The sequence below is a fragment of the Monodon monoceros genome, unplaced genomic scaffold, assembly GCF_005190385.1.
Source record: "Monodon monoceros isolate NGI ecotype Baffin Bay Population unplaced genomic scaffold, NGI_Narwhal_1 Super_Scaffold_12, whole genome shotgun sequence".
In the NCBI taxonomy this organism is placed as follows: domain Eukaryota; kingdom Metazoa; phylum Chordata; class Mammalia; order Artiodactyla; family Monodontidae; genus Monodon; species Monodon monoceros.
The window spans coordinates 153771367-153787125 of record NW_021703768.1 but is presented as its reverse complement, the minus strand read 5'-3'; the positions used below and the strand labels follow the sequence as shown (position 1 = coordinate 153787125).

Genomic DNA, 15759 nt, shown 5'->3' with positions numbered 1-15759 from the left:
CGGGACCCCCCACCTGACCCTCCTCCCAGGGCTTCTGTGACCTCCCTCAGGGGACAGACTGTCCGCCCAGGGCTGGCCCCCAGCCTTGGGAGCTGGGAATACTTCCATCCTGGTCCTGGCTGTCCTCACTGCTGACCAAATGCCTCACTTGGAGCACAGTCTGGGCCGGCTGCTGCCACATCTGTCCTGCACGTTGCTGCTTTGGCTCCAAATGCTGGGAAGCCCCAAGACCAGCTGTGCGCTTACAAGAAGAGGGAGCCCTACCCTGGCCAGGACTTGTAGGGTCACATGGGGCTCTGGCTGCAGCTTCAGGTGGGCCAGCACCTACCGGGTCTAAAGGCCCCCACACCCAGGGCCACCCACACTGCCATTTAGCGCCATGTGCTGGTCAAGTTCAGAGGAAGGGCACAGCAGGCAGAAAGTAGAATGGCGCTTCCCAAGGGCTGGGGAGAGGGAGCAATGGGAGTTATTGTTTAACGGGTACAGAGTGTCAGTTTTGTAAGATGAAGAGAGTTCTGGAGATGGGTGGTGGTGATGGGTACGTAATAATGTGAGTGTACTTAATGTCACTGAGCTGCTCCCTTATAAACAGTGAAGATGGTAAATTTTATATATATTTTCATAATTAAAATTTGTTTAAAATTCTATTGGAACGTAATTAAATTAAAATTTCAGTTCTTCAATTACACGCCACATTTCAAGTGCTCAAGGGTCAGGGTGGCTAGTGGCTGTTGTATTGGACATGCAGAATTAGAGCATTTCTAGCAATGCAGAAAGTTCTATTGGACAGCACCGCTAAAGAAGCTCATCTTTTCTCAAATATTCCTGCCTCCTCAATCCCCCTCCTCCCCAAGACCACCAAAGGGCTCATGCGCCTTAGATCATCCCCAGGGACTCTTCCCAGGGCATGCATGTACCCTGGATGAAGACACTGAGCCTTAGAGGGTATTGTCAAGGCAACACAGGATCCAAGCAGGGGGCCTCACCTCCCTCAACCACACTGCACTCTTACTGTGGGAGCTCAGGTTGTAGGTAGAGATACCCCCCACTGCCGTGTCTCCCTGAGCCCAGGAGTGTCCGCCAGGCCCTCTGTCTCTGCAGGACCAGCCGCTGTGCCTGGAACAAGCACCACTTGCAGGATGCAGCAGGGGAAAAAAGACACGGCCCAAGTACTCTTTCTCAGCTCCTCTGGTTCATCTCCTAAAATCTCTTTCTGTTATAATCAAATTTGTTTCAATTTAAGAATTTTTATATTTCTCATGCTTTTCAAGAAACTAACCAAACCACACCCTTATCCAAAATTGAGGTACAGTTGGATCACGGGGTTGTAAATGAATAAATTGAAGTTAACTGGCAAAACCAAGACAAAGTTCTAGACTTCCTCCTACCAGCTCATGGGCATAAGGTGTGTGCGACAGAGGGACCCTCCACACCAGGGAAAAGGCGGATTTGATCCACCAGCCTCAGGAAGACACTCAGAGTCCTTGCTGTACTTGTCAAGAATAATTCTAAACCTGCTGTCGCTAAACTAAATATTGTCATCGTCATGATAGCAAAACCACATTTATTTAGAGACTGTAAAGCACGTTCACCTTCATCATCTCATTTAATCCTCACCGACAACTCAAGATGAAAATTATTGCCCATTTTAAAGATGAGAAAACCAAGGCTTAGAAGACTGAAGCCCATTCTCAGTGACATACCTGGTAGTGGTGGGGTCAGGGGTAACCCAGGTGCAAAATAATAAGAAATATATATCTGGCCTCTGCCCCTCATTCCTGGCACAGACCTCCTGAAACACTTGTAATTTCCTTAATGATAGGGGTGAGAGGAGCATCTTTTGTTATTCATAATGTGCCCCTTTCAACCTTACCTGAGTTTATGTTAATGAAGCGATTCTTGGTGGGCCCCTAGATAGTTCAGGATGGGGGCTGGTAGCCAGAGGAACCAACTGTATGATTAGAGAGTTGGAACTTTCAGCCCCACCCCCAACTTTCAGGGAGGAGAGAAAAGCTGAAGATTGAGTTCAATCACCCATGGCCAGTGATTTCACCAATCATGCCTGCAAAATAAAACCTCCATAAAAGCCCTAAACAATGAAGTTTGGAGAGCTTCCAGGTTGGTGAACACATCGAGTTGCTGGGATGGTGGTGCATCCAGAGAGGCCACGGAAGCTCCATGTACCTTCCCCATGCCTTGCCCTATGCATTCTTCCGTTTAGCTGTTCCTCAGTTGCATGCTTTATAATAAACCGATGATACTAAGTAAAGTGGTTTCCTGAGTTCTGTGAACCGTTCTAGCAAATTATTGAACTTGAGGAGCTGGTTGGTAAGAAGCACAGCTGACAACCTGGGAGTTGAGCTCGGCATTTGAAGTGGGACCCATCTTACGAGACTGAGCTCTTACTCTGTGGGATGTATGCTAATTCCGGTGTGAAGAAACAAGTAGTTTACCAGGATTCAGGACTCTCGAATTCCACAACCAGTCCTTTTGTCCACTGGGTTGGAGGGCAGTATAATACTTCGGGAAAGACATATATTTTGAAGGCAGACAAGATTTTATATCTACCAATTTTACAGAGTTAGTGTGAAGATTTCCAAAGATAATGCATGATAAGTGACTAGCACAAGCCTGGCACACAGATTCACATATTAAGAGCTCAATATTTGTAGCCATCATGGTATTATTATTACTATTATTATATTAAAGGTACTTTTCAAAAATAAGTGAGATTAAGTGTGACAACACTCTCCAAAATAAAATAACACCTGCAAACAGACTTTGGCCCTGCTTTGCAGATGAGATGGCTGCATTCCAGAAGGTCAGTGACTTACCTAAGGCAGGTGGAGAGGAAGACAGGCCGGCAGGCAGGGGTTTACTCCTGGTCCAGTGACCAGCTCATTCATATCCTCCTTCTTGCCCCTGACCTATCTCTTCACTAGGGCTCTGGGAGGTCTTGCCCAAGGATCAGCTGAATTTCCAGGGGCTCACCATGGCCCAGGAAGCAGAGCTGAGAACCAGGCCAGGAGTAAATGTCCTACCCCCTCACTGCTCGCCACCAGCTGGACCTCTGGAGGACCCAGTTCACTGACAGGCTGGGGAGCAGCCCTGCCTGTTGTAGATCCCCCTATCCCCTGGGCTTCCCTGCCCACCTCCAGCCCCCTACAAGCCCAGGCTTCCTTCCACAAATCCACTCCTCCCACAATGCTCGGCCCACAGTGTGTCCTGGTTGCAGGCCCACTGCATCTCCCTCCAACCCCTAATATTCTCCCAGCAGGGCTCAACTGAGGCACCAGGCAGCGAGGGACAGGACCTCCACACCACCCTGGGCAGAGGCAGGAACTGCATTTTCTACAAGGTCAGCATCCTATACCTCCTGGGGTGGAAGGGGCTGGAATGAGGGGAGGGGTAACAGCTTTATCTCTCAGGATTGGGTAGACAGGGCAGGTGTCCCGTGGTGCCACAGGAGGCTTAGGTGGCACCCAGTCACCCAGTTAAGGAGCCCAACCTCACAGGGAGAAACGGATGCTCTCTTCCATCTTCACTTCCTCTAACTACCTCAAGGAGAAACCTCGGATGGGTGTCGGTCTGTCTGTCCTCCTCTCTAACACACACTAATCTCCCATTTGAACATCGCGGGCTGTGGTGCAGACCCGGCAGAAGGCAGGACTGTCTAGCTGGATTTGAATAACATCGCTTTACATTTTACTTCTAGGTTACCTTTACAATAAAGCGAGGTTGCCTTTGTAAATAATTTTAAGTTTTAAAAAAAGTCAGTTGATTTACAGGAAAATACACAGCCTATACCATGTGGGTATGATGAAAAATTAAGAAAATTGGTACACAAATGACGAGTTTCTGGAAAGTTGCCTTAGTATGTAAACAGCCTTGCCAAGTCAGAACCACCCCCCTCCACCCGCCCTTTGCAGAGGAGAAAACTGAGGTTCAACAAAATCGATGGGAGGGTCACCTTTTCTCACCTGTAGACCCAGACAGCCTCCCTGTGACCATGTCACTCACCCCCAGCTCCACCAGGAAACCGTGGCAAGCACAGCTGCCCTGGCCCACCTGCACCCCTAGCCTCCCAGCCCCACCCCCAGTGCCCTGCCCCTGCCACCCCACCCCCACTCACAATGTTCATGAGGGTGAGCAGGTACTTCTGCACATGCTCCTTCCCGTGGAACTGGACCACAGAGTCATCCACCCCCAGCAGGACCTCGATGTTGTAGTCGTCGTCGGCAGCATGTCTGCGCACCCTCTGCCTGGAGCTGTTGACTCGCTCCTCCAGGATGCCCAGGGCATGGCTGAGGCTGTCCAGGCTGCCCGGGAAGATCCCTGGAAGGAGAGAGGACAAAGCCTGTAGCAGCAGCCCAGGCTCACCAGGGACACCGCAGCAGGACAAAACCCCACTCAGATGCAACTCGGCACCTGCCAGGTGCCAGCTTAGCCATCAGCTTGTCATCATCACAGCACCCTAACCGAGGGCATTTCTGTCCCCATTTCACAGGAGAGCAAACTGAGGTTCAGAGAGGGCAGCAGTGATGTACCAAGTCAGCTCAGACCCAGCAGCATGCAAATCCACAGCTCGGCCATCACAGAGGCCAGGTTTGGCACCCAGCAGTGAACAGAGAGGGTGGGAAGCTGGATGGGCAGGGTGGACTCTTTTCACTCATTCACACACTCGCACACTCCCCAAGGGCCACCCAGTGCCAAAGAGCTGGTCTCCCAGGCTGGTCTCCCCATTTATAACCGGGGAAACTGAGGCCCAGCCCAGGTGGTATGTGTTTCACAGTGTCTTTTCAGACAGCTCCTCTTCTGGAACTTTCTGCTCAGTCCCTGGTTGGAGCTAGGTCCCTCATCTCTGTGCCAGGCCCGCCCACTCAACTCCTGGGTTGGGGCCAGGCCATGGGTGACCCCCGACCCCAGAACTGTGCCTGCCCCTGATGCCAAGTGCCAAAGAGATGAAAGGTTGCCTGACTGAATCATGCAGGAATCAGGATGAGCCCCTCTTATGACAACTCCACCACAGTCTGCCTGGCAGGGGCTCACTCCGTCCCCCACAGGCTAAACACCTGGCTCAGAGCGGGGCAGACCATCTGGGGTATGGGGCCTTAGGGGCCACAGTTGAGGGGGCCAGGGGCTGGATTGCATCAGGCCCAGGACCCCAGGATGTCATTGCACCATCTGCAGGGCTGCAGCATCTGTCTCAATCCCCTTCTACTTTCCCACTGGGCCTGGAGCCTACCATGGACCAATCCTGGCCCCTACCTCTCAGGATTGCAGCTGAGCTGGCCAGGCCAACCTTCAGCATTGCTGGCAGCCACAGACCACATTGTCCAGTTAGTCCCAGTGCCAAAGCCTCTGGAAGCCCCTCACAACCCTGCTCTGGTCTATGTGTCCACGCCAGGTCCTTGACCCCAGGGTCCTGCCCCTCCTTGGCACTCCTGGTAGGGGGAGGAACAGATGTGTCTCAGAGACTCTTGCCCTGGGAAGGACCTAGGACCTCAGGTTATCATGACATCACCAAAGAGTCTTCCAGAACAATTCTTCTCACTTGTCCCCTAAGCTCTTTTCCACGGTCTCCTCTGGAGGCACAGTGAGGCAGCCAGGCCCTCCGAGTATGTCTCCTCATCCAGTGCCGACAACAGGCCTCTTTGATGTGTGTTATTGCCTCCATTTTACAGACCAGAAGACTGAGAGAGCTCCCCAGCCAGCCAGAAGCTCTCTTCTTTACACCTGCTGTCTGTTAGGTTTCAGGCACAAACCTGCAACCTGGCTATGGAAGGAAAAGTGGAAGTGAAGGAGCAGCAGAGGGGGAAGGGCTGCACAGAAAAGAGGAATGGGCTAGTGCCAGGGCTGAGCATCTGCTGGCATTCCTTACCTCCTGGGGTCCTTGTGCCCCCGCCCCAGCCCTGTAGTCCCCCATGTCCCCCCAGTATGCACAGGCACACACACACTCCACACACACGCACACACATGCACACGGCAGGCACTGCCCAGGGCCACTCCAGGGAGAGCGCCAGTGCAGAGCTCATCCTTCTGCTGCGCTGTCTGGAGGTAATTCAGGGCCATCCTTGCTGCTCCCAGGGGAAACATCAGCTACTTAAACCTGACAGTGGGTTTGAGGAATTGCTACTCTATTTTTACACATTTATTTCTTTGCATTTTCAACAACCAGGGACAGCTCACCTTCAGAACCACCTTGGGAAGCAGAAAGATGGTAATTTCCATAAAAAGCTCTTCCCAGGGAAGAGTCTGAATGTTACCCCCTGCCCCTGTCAAGCCAGGGGTCACTGACAGGTGGTCCCTGAGCAAAACCAGACCATGGGGGTGCCTGTTAGGGCCATGTGGTGTTTTTTAAATACCTTATTTGGTTGACAGTATTTCAAAATTTGGAGATTTCATGTTAAAACCTAGAATAGCCAGCTTGTCTGAGAAATTAAGAAATGGAGTCACTGTAGAGGGGGAGGGGAGTTTACACTGAGCTGTGGAGTGACAGCCATGCCTGGAAACAGGACACAGGGGCCCGCTGCCTGGCCTGCCGCCCTTGCTGCCCACTTAACCTCTGAAGGCAACAGAGTGCGCCCCCAACCCTAACCCAAGAAGTCACCGTGCAGTGACTCCTCTTGACATTTTCTGGGGGAGGGAATGGGGCTGCCACCAGGCCAGGGCTGGCTAGGGTACATCTTGTAGCTGCTTCTGCTGAGCAAGCTCAGTTTTTTTGTGTTTTTTTTTTTTGCGGTACATGGGCCTCTCACTGCTGTGGCCTCTCCCGTTGCGGAGCATAGGCTCCGGATGCGCAGGCTCAGCGGCCATGGCTCACGGGCCCAGCCGCTCCGTGGCATGTGGGATCTTCCCGGACCAGGGCACGAACCCATGTCCCCTGCATCGGCAGGCGGACTCTCAACTACTGTGCCACCAGGGAAGCCCGCAAGCTCAGTTTTTAACTAAATTGTATGTTACAAGCCCATTAAAAACAGCAATGTTTTCTAAGAATGCATTAGAAATGTTAATTTCACCACAAGCATAATTATTGTTATCATTATTATCTCGAGCATGATAATTTTAGAGGGTGGCTTGGACATTATGTTCTAGAACACCCCTCCAAGGCCCAGCCCCTGTAGAGATATGTCCAAATCCAAAGTAAAGTGCAGATGAAGGGAGGAAGACAGGGCCGCTCGGGGTACCTTGAAGGTGACAGCCCCACCCTACAGTCGGGTCCCTGGAAGCCCCAGCCCTGCTCAGGCCTGGCAGGACGTAGGGAACAGCTCCAAGGTCAGCAGGGTCTGCCAGACGCCCAGACCTGGGGCCACATGAGTGTTGATGGGACCCAGCAGCCAGGCTGTCGTTCCACCTTGTCATTCTTGGATGTCTCCTGAGTCTCCCTACAATGGGCCCGATCCTAAAGGCTAGGCCACGCAGAGATCCCAACCACACTCTGGCTCTAGCGGGCCTATCCCTCAGGCTGAGTCCTGCTCGGGTTCTCAGCTGGCTGCCTAGTGATTTCCTGAAACCAATCCCGGCCTTCAGGGCCTGTCCACCTGCACTGGGCTGCCTCCTTGGTCTAAAGGCCTCAGTTCTTCTCGGTCCCTCAGACCTCTCTGTCACCCTCCCCTCCTCCCCCTGGAGCTCTTGCATGCTTGTAACTGGCCCACTAACGAGCAGTTGGCACTGCCCATCTCCTGTTGAGGTGGGAGGACGATGCTGCCCTGGCTCCTGACTCAATCGCCCTCTGTGCACAGCCTCCCCACAAGGAGAAGCCGCTGGTACCCCCTAGGTGGCTGATCCATGGTAGATGGGAGAAGACTGGACCCCGGCAGGCTGAGGCTTCCCTGAGCAGAGGTGTCTATGGCAGGACCCTATCTTCTCAATGGGTAACCACAGGGGTTTTAGTTCCTGGCATTCCCTGTGCTGGGGAGACCTTTCTGGACTGTTCATGTCTCAGGCAAAGGATGACACAACAGGAAGCTTCCAAAAGCTGTCCCTCATTTTAGAGTCTCTACAGCGGGTCGGACAGAATTCCTCAAAGAGTCAATAACAGTCTGTGGAGAGGACGGAATAGGGGAAGCAGAATTGCATCCAGGGCATCCTGAACTACCCGCCCTCCAGGGGAATAAGTGGGTCACAGCAGCCACAGCCCCTGAATCACACGCCCCTGCCGGACCCTGCTGTCCCTGCATCTGGTGGCAGGGTGGGGCATGTGCACAGCCCCTCACAGTAACAAACCTCCACTATGTCCAGCAGCCGTCTGATCCTCACAGCAAATGGGAGGCTCCACACTATCCTCATTACTGTCCCCGTTTTAGCATCAAGGAACCCCAGGAAGATTAAGTGACTCAGACAAGTCACACCACAGAGAAGGGGCTGGAACCCAGCCTAAGTCATGTCATCCAAAGTTGTTAATGTGCCCCAGAGGGACCTGTGTACTTCACCAGCACCAAGGGATGGTGTGGGAAAACTGAAGCTGATAGAAACAAGCATGTTTATTCCCGAGAAGAGAAACCCCAGGGACCTGAGTCTGTAAATGCCATGGGAGCATCATGCAGCAAGTGCTGGCTCTGTAGGTTCAAGGGTGCCTGGGTGTTTGCTGTCCCTGTGCACATCCCACGCCCAGGCCTTTGCTGCACTGGCCTCTCCTAGGATGTCCTTTCTGCTGCTGCTCCTGCCCAAACTTAACCTTCCTATTGTTAGGGGAACCACTGACCAAAACTGCCCACCCTGGCCAGGTAACCATTTGCAAAAAATTTCTTTTTTTTTTTTTTTTTTTGCGGTACGCGGGCCTCTCACTGCTTTGGCCCCTCCCGTTGCGGAGCACAGGCTCCGGACGCGCAGGCTCAGCGGCCATGGCTCACGGGCCCAGCCACTCCGCGGCATGTGGGATCTTCCCAGACCGGGGCACGAACCCGTGTCCCCTGCATCGGCAGGCGGACTCTCAACCACTGCGCCACCAGGGAAGCCCTGCATGAGATGTTTTACGACAGGAGGGCCTGGTAAGGAACACAAAACTAACAAGCCACCACCAACTGGAAGAATTCGGGAAAGGTCAAAAGGAGATGCCAGTCCATATGTCCTCCCAACCTCTCAGATTCCTCCTCGCTGGAATCCATCTTGGCTGAGCGATGTGTGGGCCACCAGGAAGGACCCTGAGTCAGAATGATTGGCCAGAGACAACCCAGAAACTAATTCCATCACCGTAAAACCTGAGACTGTGAGCCAAATGGCAGAGCAGCTCTCCTGGGTTCCCTTACCCTGCTGCTCTCCACCGGGCTGCCCCTTCCCAATAAAGTCTCTTGCTTTGTCAGCATGTGTGTCTCGTCGGACAATTCATTCACTCTCGGGCCCTGGAAGGGGTCTCCCTTCCTGCAACACTATCAGGTCCAGTAGAAGCCCCCCCCCCAAAAGGTCTAGAGGGAAGGGGACCTGCAGCCCTTGGTGCCAGGGACCCACTGCCTCCTGCAGTGGACTCAGATGTGTTGGTCCCCCTCTGCCTCCCCGCTCAGGGCCAGCTGCACACCGACAAGGGGAGGAGGGGCACAGAGCCTTGAGACGCCACTGCTCAGTGATGGGAAAGACTGCTGTCCCCTCTTCATGGAATGATCTTCCCCTCATTCCTCACTGGGCTTCCTCCCTCTCACCCTCCAGGTGTCAGCTGAAATGTCCCCTCCTCAGGGCAACTTGCCTTATTTCATTCTAAATTAAAATAGGCTGTCCCTGCCCCCAGTGTCTTCCTTCATGGAACATACCACCATTTGCAGTTCGAATGTCATTTGTGAATTTACTTGGGCATTATCTGTCTTCTCCACTTGAGTGGAGGGCCCCTCAGAAGACAGGGGCCCAGGGTCTTGTATGCCTCGGTGCCTCACAGATAATCGCAGGGCTGTGAGGGGTAGGAGCCAGTGCAGAGATACGATGGGAGGGAGCAAAGGGCCAACAGTGGGGAGGCAGAGGGTGCCCTTGGGAGCTGGGAGCTGGGCTGGAAGGAGAGGCAGGTACAGCAGGGCCAGGAAGCCCAGGCTGGGGGTGGCAGAGGGGGGTGGGCAGCAGGAGCAAAAGTCAGGTGGCTGGCAAAGGAGCAGGAGCTGGCACAAAATCCTGCTGTAAGTTACTTATAGAAGGTGTAACTACAACAAAATTACCCAGGAGGAGTTCAGACAAACGGGGTGAAGAGAGAGTTACCATTTAATTGCCAACAAAAAGAAACCAGGCCTAACTACATTCATAAGATAAAATATAATCCAAGACATTAAGGGGACAAACTGATAATTCATTGAGAAGATATAAAAGATATGAACGTTTTTCACCTAACAGAGCTTCAACCTGATACAAAGAGAAATAGGCAAAGCCACAGTGCTATGTGCTTTTTAATACATCTATTCCAGAAAGAAACAGATGAATTAGATAAAACATTAGGCAGGATTTGCATTACTGTAGAAGATTTGAATTACTAAAGCAACCTAATGTTTAAGCCCAACAACCATAAAATATGTCCTGTTCAAGCACGTGCAGAACAAGTTCCAAATTTTACTGTATGTTAGGACAAAAAGGAAACTCAAAAATCATGTCCACAGCTGCTACCATAGAGCAAAATCAGAGAAAACAAGAAGGAGGACCCTCAAACCCTAAACACCAGAAATTAAAAACACAGTTCTAATAAGCCTAGACTAAATAGAGAATATACACTCTAACTGTTGGCTCAAGTAGAAAACCTGAATAAACCTTAGAAGAAATGGAAAAAAGCAGTCAAAGAAAAGCCCAGAATGTTTTATAGAAGAGTTTTACCAAACCTACAAGAAATAGTTAATTCTCATCTTACATAGAATCAGTATGCAAAGATCAATACCTTTCTTGTACATAACAGTGACCAGCTAGGAAAGAGAATGGGAAAAGAGGCTTATTGACTATAGGAACAAACCCCACAAAATATCTAGGTATAAATAAAAATAAGGAATGTATGAAGACTACACAGAGAGTAATACAATATAGTCAAGGCTCTCCCCAAAAACAAAAGAAGACCTCAGTAATTGGAGACACAATGACACTATCCTGGATTGCAGGTTGACTCTCCTCCAAATTAATCTATAAATTTAACACAATCTCCATCAAAAAGACTGTTAAAATCCAACAGAATAATTCCGAAATTCAACTGGAAGACTACATATGAGAGAATAGTCAGAAAAAATATTAAAAAGGAATAATAACAAGGAGGTATTTACCTTTCAAATTTTCAGAAGACACTACAAAATAACATTAATTAGATCACAGTGGTACGAGTGTCATGAAAAGACAGATTTTGGAACTGAATACAATGTCTAAACACAAATCCAAGCATAGGAGGGACCTTGAGTAAAAATGCATTGAACACATACATCTAATTTTGCTCCTCCGTGGAACCCCATTACAACTTTAGAAAAGGTATGATTTTTTTTTAATCACAAGCCTACACGGACAGGGGGAGAAGGAGAGGAAGAAAGTAACAGAACTGTTGTAAACTGGAAAGCAGGTGGCCATGTGGCGATGGACTTAGTATATCTGAGAAGCTGGCCAAGACTCTTCCAGTCTGTACTGCAGAATCCTCCAAAGGCACCAAGTACCTCTGGAAGTGGGATGATGGGTGGATTGAAATAAGGACTAGTTGATGGCCAACGCCAAATCCCCTCCCCACACCCTGTGTCCCAGTAACAGCCCAATAACTAACACTGCATTGGTCTGAAAGCTCATTCTCTCTCAAAAAGGTGGAAAAGAAGGTTTCTGGGCTGCAGGCACCAGGTGTAGTTGAGAGCACAGGTACCATGCTAAGAACAGGAAAATGAAATGAATGCTGAGACACCAGCCCACTTCTACAATCCACTCCCAGAACGTTGGTAGTCAAGCCTTTACCCCTCAGGCAGGACATTGGAAGGAGGCTTCTCTAGGGAATCTGACCAAAGACCAAAAGGCAATATTACTGTGCATGGTTCCCCCAACTACCTGCATCAAGCTCCCAGTCACCTCTTTTGTTGCCCAGCTTTACACAGGAGCAGCCAGCCAAGGATATCCAGCTCTCTGGGATTAGTCCCAGACTCAACAGATGGAGACCAAGATACAACACAACAATCAAAATGAGGAAAATGGAGGGAAAAAAGACTACCTAGGAAGGTGGGGAAACCTATCATTAGTGACCTCTGAGAGGTAGAAGGAAATATCGCATTCACTAAACAAGAACAAAATGAGAACAATCAAAAGGGTTCTTTGAAATTAAAAACATTTCAGCAGAAATAAAAAAACTTAATGAAAGGATTAGGAAGACAAAGTTGAAAAATCTCCCAGAAAGTAAAACAGTAAGACCAAGAGACTTGAACCATCAGGAAAAAAGATAAGAAAATTGGAGGACCAGACCAGAGGTGTATCATCCATATAATAGAAGCTCCAAAAAGAAAGGAGAGGGACTTCCCTGGTGATGCAGTGGTTAAGAATCCACCTGCCAATGCAGGGGACACGGGTTCGAGCTCTGGTCCGGGAAGATCCTACGTGCCATGGAGCAACTAAGCCCATGTGCCACAACTACTGAACCTGCGGTCTAGAGCCCATGTGCCACAATTACTGAAGCCCCCGCGCCTAGAGCCCGTGCTCCGTAACAAGAGAAGCCACCACAATGAGAAGTCCACGCACTACAACGAAGAGTAGCCCCCACTCGCTGCAACTAGAAAAAGCCTGCGCACAGCAACAAAGACCCAATGCAGCCAAAAATAAATAAATAAATAAATTTTTTTAAGAAAAGGAGAAAACAGAAAGGAAAGAATTAACGAAATTACTCAAGAAAATTTCCTACAACTAAAAGGTGCTCCCAGACTGAAAGGGCCCAGTTAGCACCCAACTCAGCAGATGAAAACAGACCAGCACCATGGCACATCATCATGAAATTTCAGAACACAAGGAAGTTTCTACAAACTTTCACAGAGAATAAGAGGGGGCCGGGGGAAGCAGTTACAGAAGAGGTCACAAAGGATTAGAAGCAGAATGGCTGTAGACTTCCCCAAACCAGCATTAGAAGCAGGAAAACAATAGAGCAAAGCCTTCAAAATTTCTATACCCAGACAAGTTCTCAAGTATGAAAGATATCTCCAGACAAGTAAGTTGTCTGAAGTTTTATCTGTCCAGCACCCCTTTGAAGGTACTGAAGGATGTGCTCCTTCAAAACAAAAGAGGTAAACAAGAAAGTGGAAGACTAGAGATAAAGGAAACCCAACACGAGAGATGAGGAGGGAATCCCCTGGAGGATGGTGAAAGGTGATCCCAAGGTGGCAGCTCTGCAGCAGCTGTGGAGGCCAACTGAGCCACACTGCAGCAGTGTGACCCAGCATATGGACTGTCATCACCAAGACCCCCCTTTCATCAGGCAATCTTCTTAACCCGAGGACAGAACGCCCAGGAGAACTTGGGCCAGCTTCTCATCAGTACTTGTCTTGTCTTGACCATGTGCTAATGAGGGTCTCTCCCCTCAGGCTCTGCTGAAAACACACATGTCACTCACAGAAGTTTCCAGCTTTGCCCTGAGAGCGGGAGGTAGACCACGGTGGGCTCAGATATAGAAAGGACAGAGCAGCCCACTCTCACTGACCGGACTTCTGCTGCATGTCCAGCACCTGGTCTACACCTCGGTCTTGCCAGGCACCCAACTGTGGAGAGCCCAGTGTTTCCCAAGACTCACTCATGACCTTTCTCATGGGTTCCCCAGAAAGGGCCTTGTCACCTCCCAGAGAAGCCAAGTCAGACCATGACCCAAGACTGCTCCACTCACCTCCTCCTGGATCCTCTGCCCAGCGGAGACAGTGCTGCCCACTCCTTGCATGAATGGTGTGTGCTTGCCCTTAGTTTTAATATTAATCACCTTTGGGGGGCGGAGTCAAGATAGCGGACGAGATAGCGGAATTCGTGTCTCCGCACAACTAGGGCACCTACCAGGCACCAGTGGGGGACCATGGGCACCTAAGGGGGTGGGAGGAACCCCCAGTGACCGGGTAGGACGTGGGCCGTGGTGGTTAGTGAGGGAGGAGAAGTGGAGTTGGGAAGGGACTGGCACACCTGAGGGGTGGCTGGGGGGAGGGGAAGGGATCCCACGCCTGAAGGGGGGAATTGGGGGAACACTGGGAGGGCAGAGGATCAAAAGGGAGCATGGCCAGATTTCCCCTGCCCACTTGGGCCCCTGGGAGCCTGCTGAGATCCAGGGCTTGATCCAGGCCCACCTAGGCCCCCTCCAGCCATGCGGGTCCTGAAGGAGTGGGAGGGAGGGAAAGGGGAGCAAAAGTAAAGGCCGGAACTACAGGACTGGCACCCCTGAGGGGCGGCTGGGGGAGGGAAGGAGTTCCTATACCCAGCGGGACCCACCCATGGTTAGGGGTCCAGCAGGGATGAGGGAGACCCTGGGGGAGACCATGGTGGGGGGGCAGAGGAACAGAAGGGAACATGGCCAGTGCTTTCCCTGCCCACTTAGGCACCAGGGAGCCTCCTGGGCTCCAGGGCCTAAACCTCTGCCCTCAGAGCCTCCCTCCTGCCGTGCAGAGCCCAAGCCCCGCCCCTACACCCCCACCCAGGGCCCGACCTCTACACTCGGAGACCCCCTCCAACATGCTGGGCCTAAACCCCACCCACACACCCTCACTCAGGGCCTTACCTCCAAACTCCAGAACTCCACACTCAAGAGGCCCTCCTTTGGAGGTACTGCCTCTCCCCTTCCACGCAGGTCCTAAGCAGAGGCGCTGCCCCATGCTTGAACATCACCGGCCTAGGTCCCGCCCCCAAGGCCTTTTCCTGCTGGTTGGGTCCTGAGCCTAGGCCCCGCCCCACACTCAAATGTCGCCCCCCTGCCTAAGTTCCACACCCACCTAAACGCCCCCCATAGCCAAGGCTTTTTTATTTTTTTTTCTTTTTTCCCCTTTTAGATTGGGGTTCTGTTTTACCATGTTGATTCATTTATATTTTTGTATTTCTAATAAATCTTTTATTTTTCTAATTTTATTTTATTCCTTATACTTTGTTATTGTTCTGCTCCTTTTGGCTTGTTCCCCCCCCCCTTTTTTTTTTTTTTTTTTTTTTTTTTTGCAATGCCACACAGCTTGTGGGATCTTGGTTCCCAAGCCGGAGGTCAGGCCCAAGCTCCTGTGGTGGGAGCTCCAAGTCCAAACTAGTGGACTAACTGAGAGCCTCAGACCCCAGGAAATATTAATTGGAGTGAGGCCTCCCAGAGGTCCTCATCTCAGCAACAAAGACCCAGTTCTATCCAACTGCCTGCAAACTCCAGTGCTGGATGCCTCAGGCTAAATAACCAGTAAGACAGGAATACAGCCCCACCCATCAAAAAAAAAAAATGAAACGACAAAAAAATACGTTACAGACGAAGGAGCAAGGTAAAAACCTACAAGACCAAATAAATGAAGATGAAATAGGCAACCTACCTGAAAAAGAATTCAGAGTAATGATAGTAAAGATGATCCAAAATCTTAGAAACAAAATGGAGAAAATACAAGAAACATTCAACAAGGATCTAGAAGAACAAAACAGCAAACAAACAGCGATGAACAACACAATAACTGAAATTAAAAACACTCTAGAAGGAATCAATAATAGAATAACTGAGGCAGAGGAATAGATAAGTGAGCTAGAAGATAAAATGGTGGAAATAACTGCCAGGGAGCAGAATAAAGAAAAAAGAATGAAAAGAATTGAGGATGGGGACTTGCCTGGTGGCACAGTGGTTAAGAATCTGCCAATGCAGGGGACATG

The 15759-nt window shown here is 50.5% G+C and overlaps 1 protein-coding gene across 1 annotated transcript in view; it reads right to left on the bottom strand.

Annotated features, from left to right (window-relative positions):
* The window catches only part of ADAMTS2 (ADAM metallopeptidase with thrombospondin type 1 motif 2), a 245317-nt gene that overhangs the window by 89897 nt on the left and 139661 nt on the right, over positions 1-15759 (bottom strand). The window contains exon 4 of the mRNA XM_029218215.1: positions 4133-4335. Coding sequence (XP_029074048.1) covers positions 4133-4335 — 203 coding nt within the window. The remainder of the gene's footprint in view (positions 1-4132; positions 4336-15759) is intronic.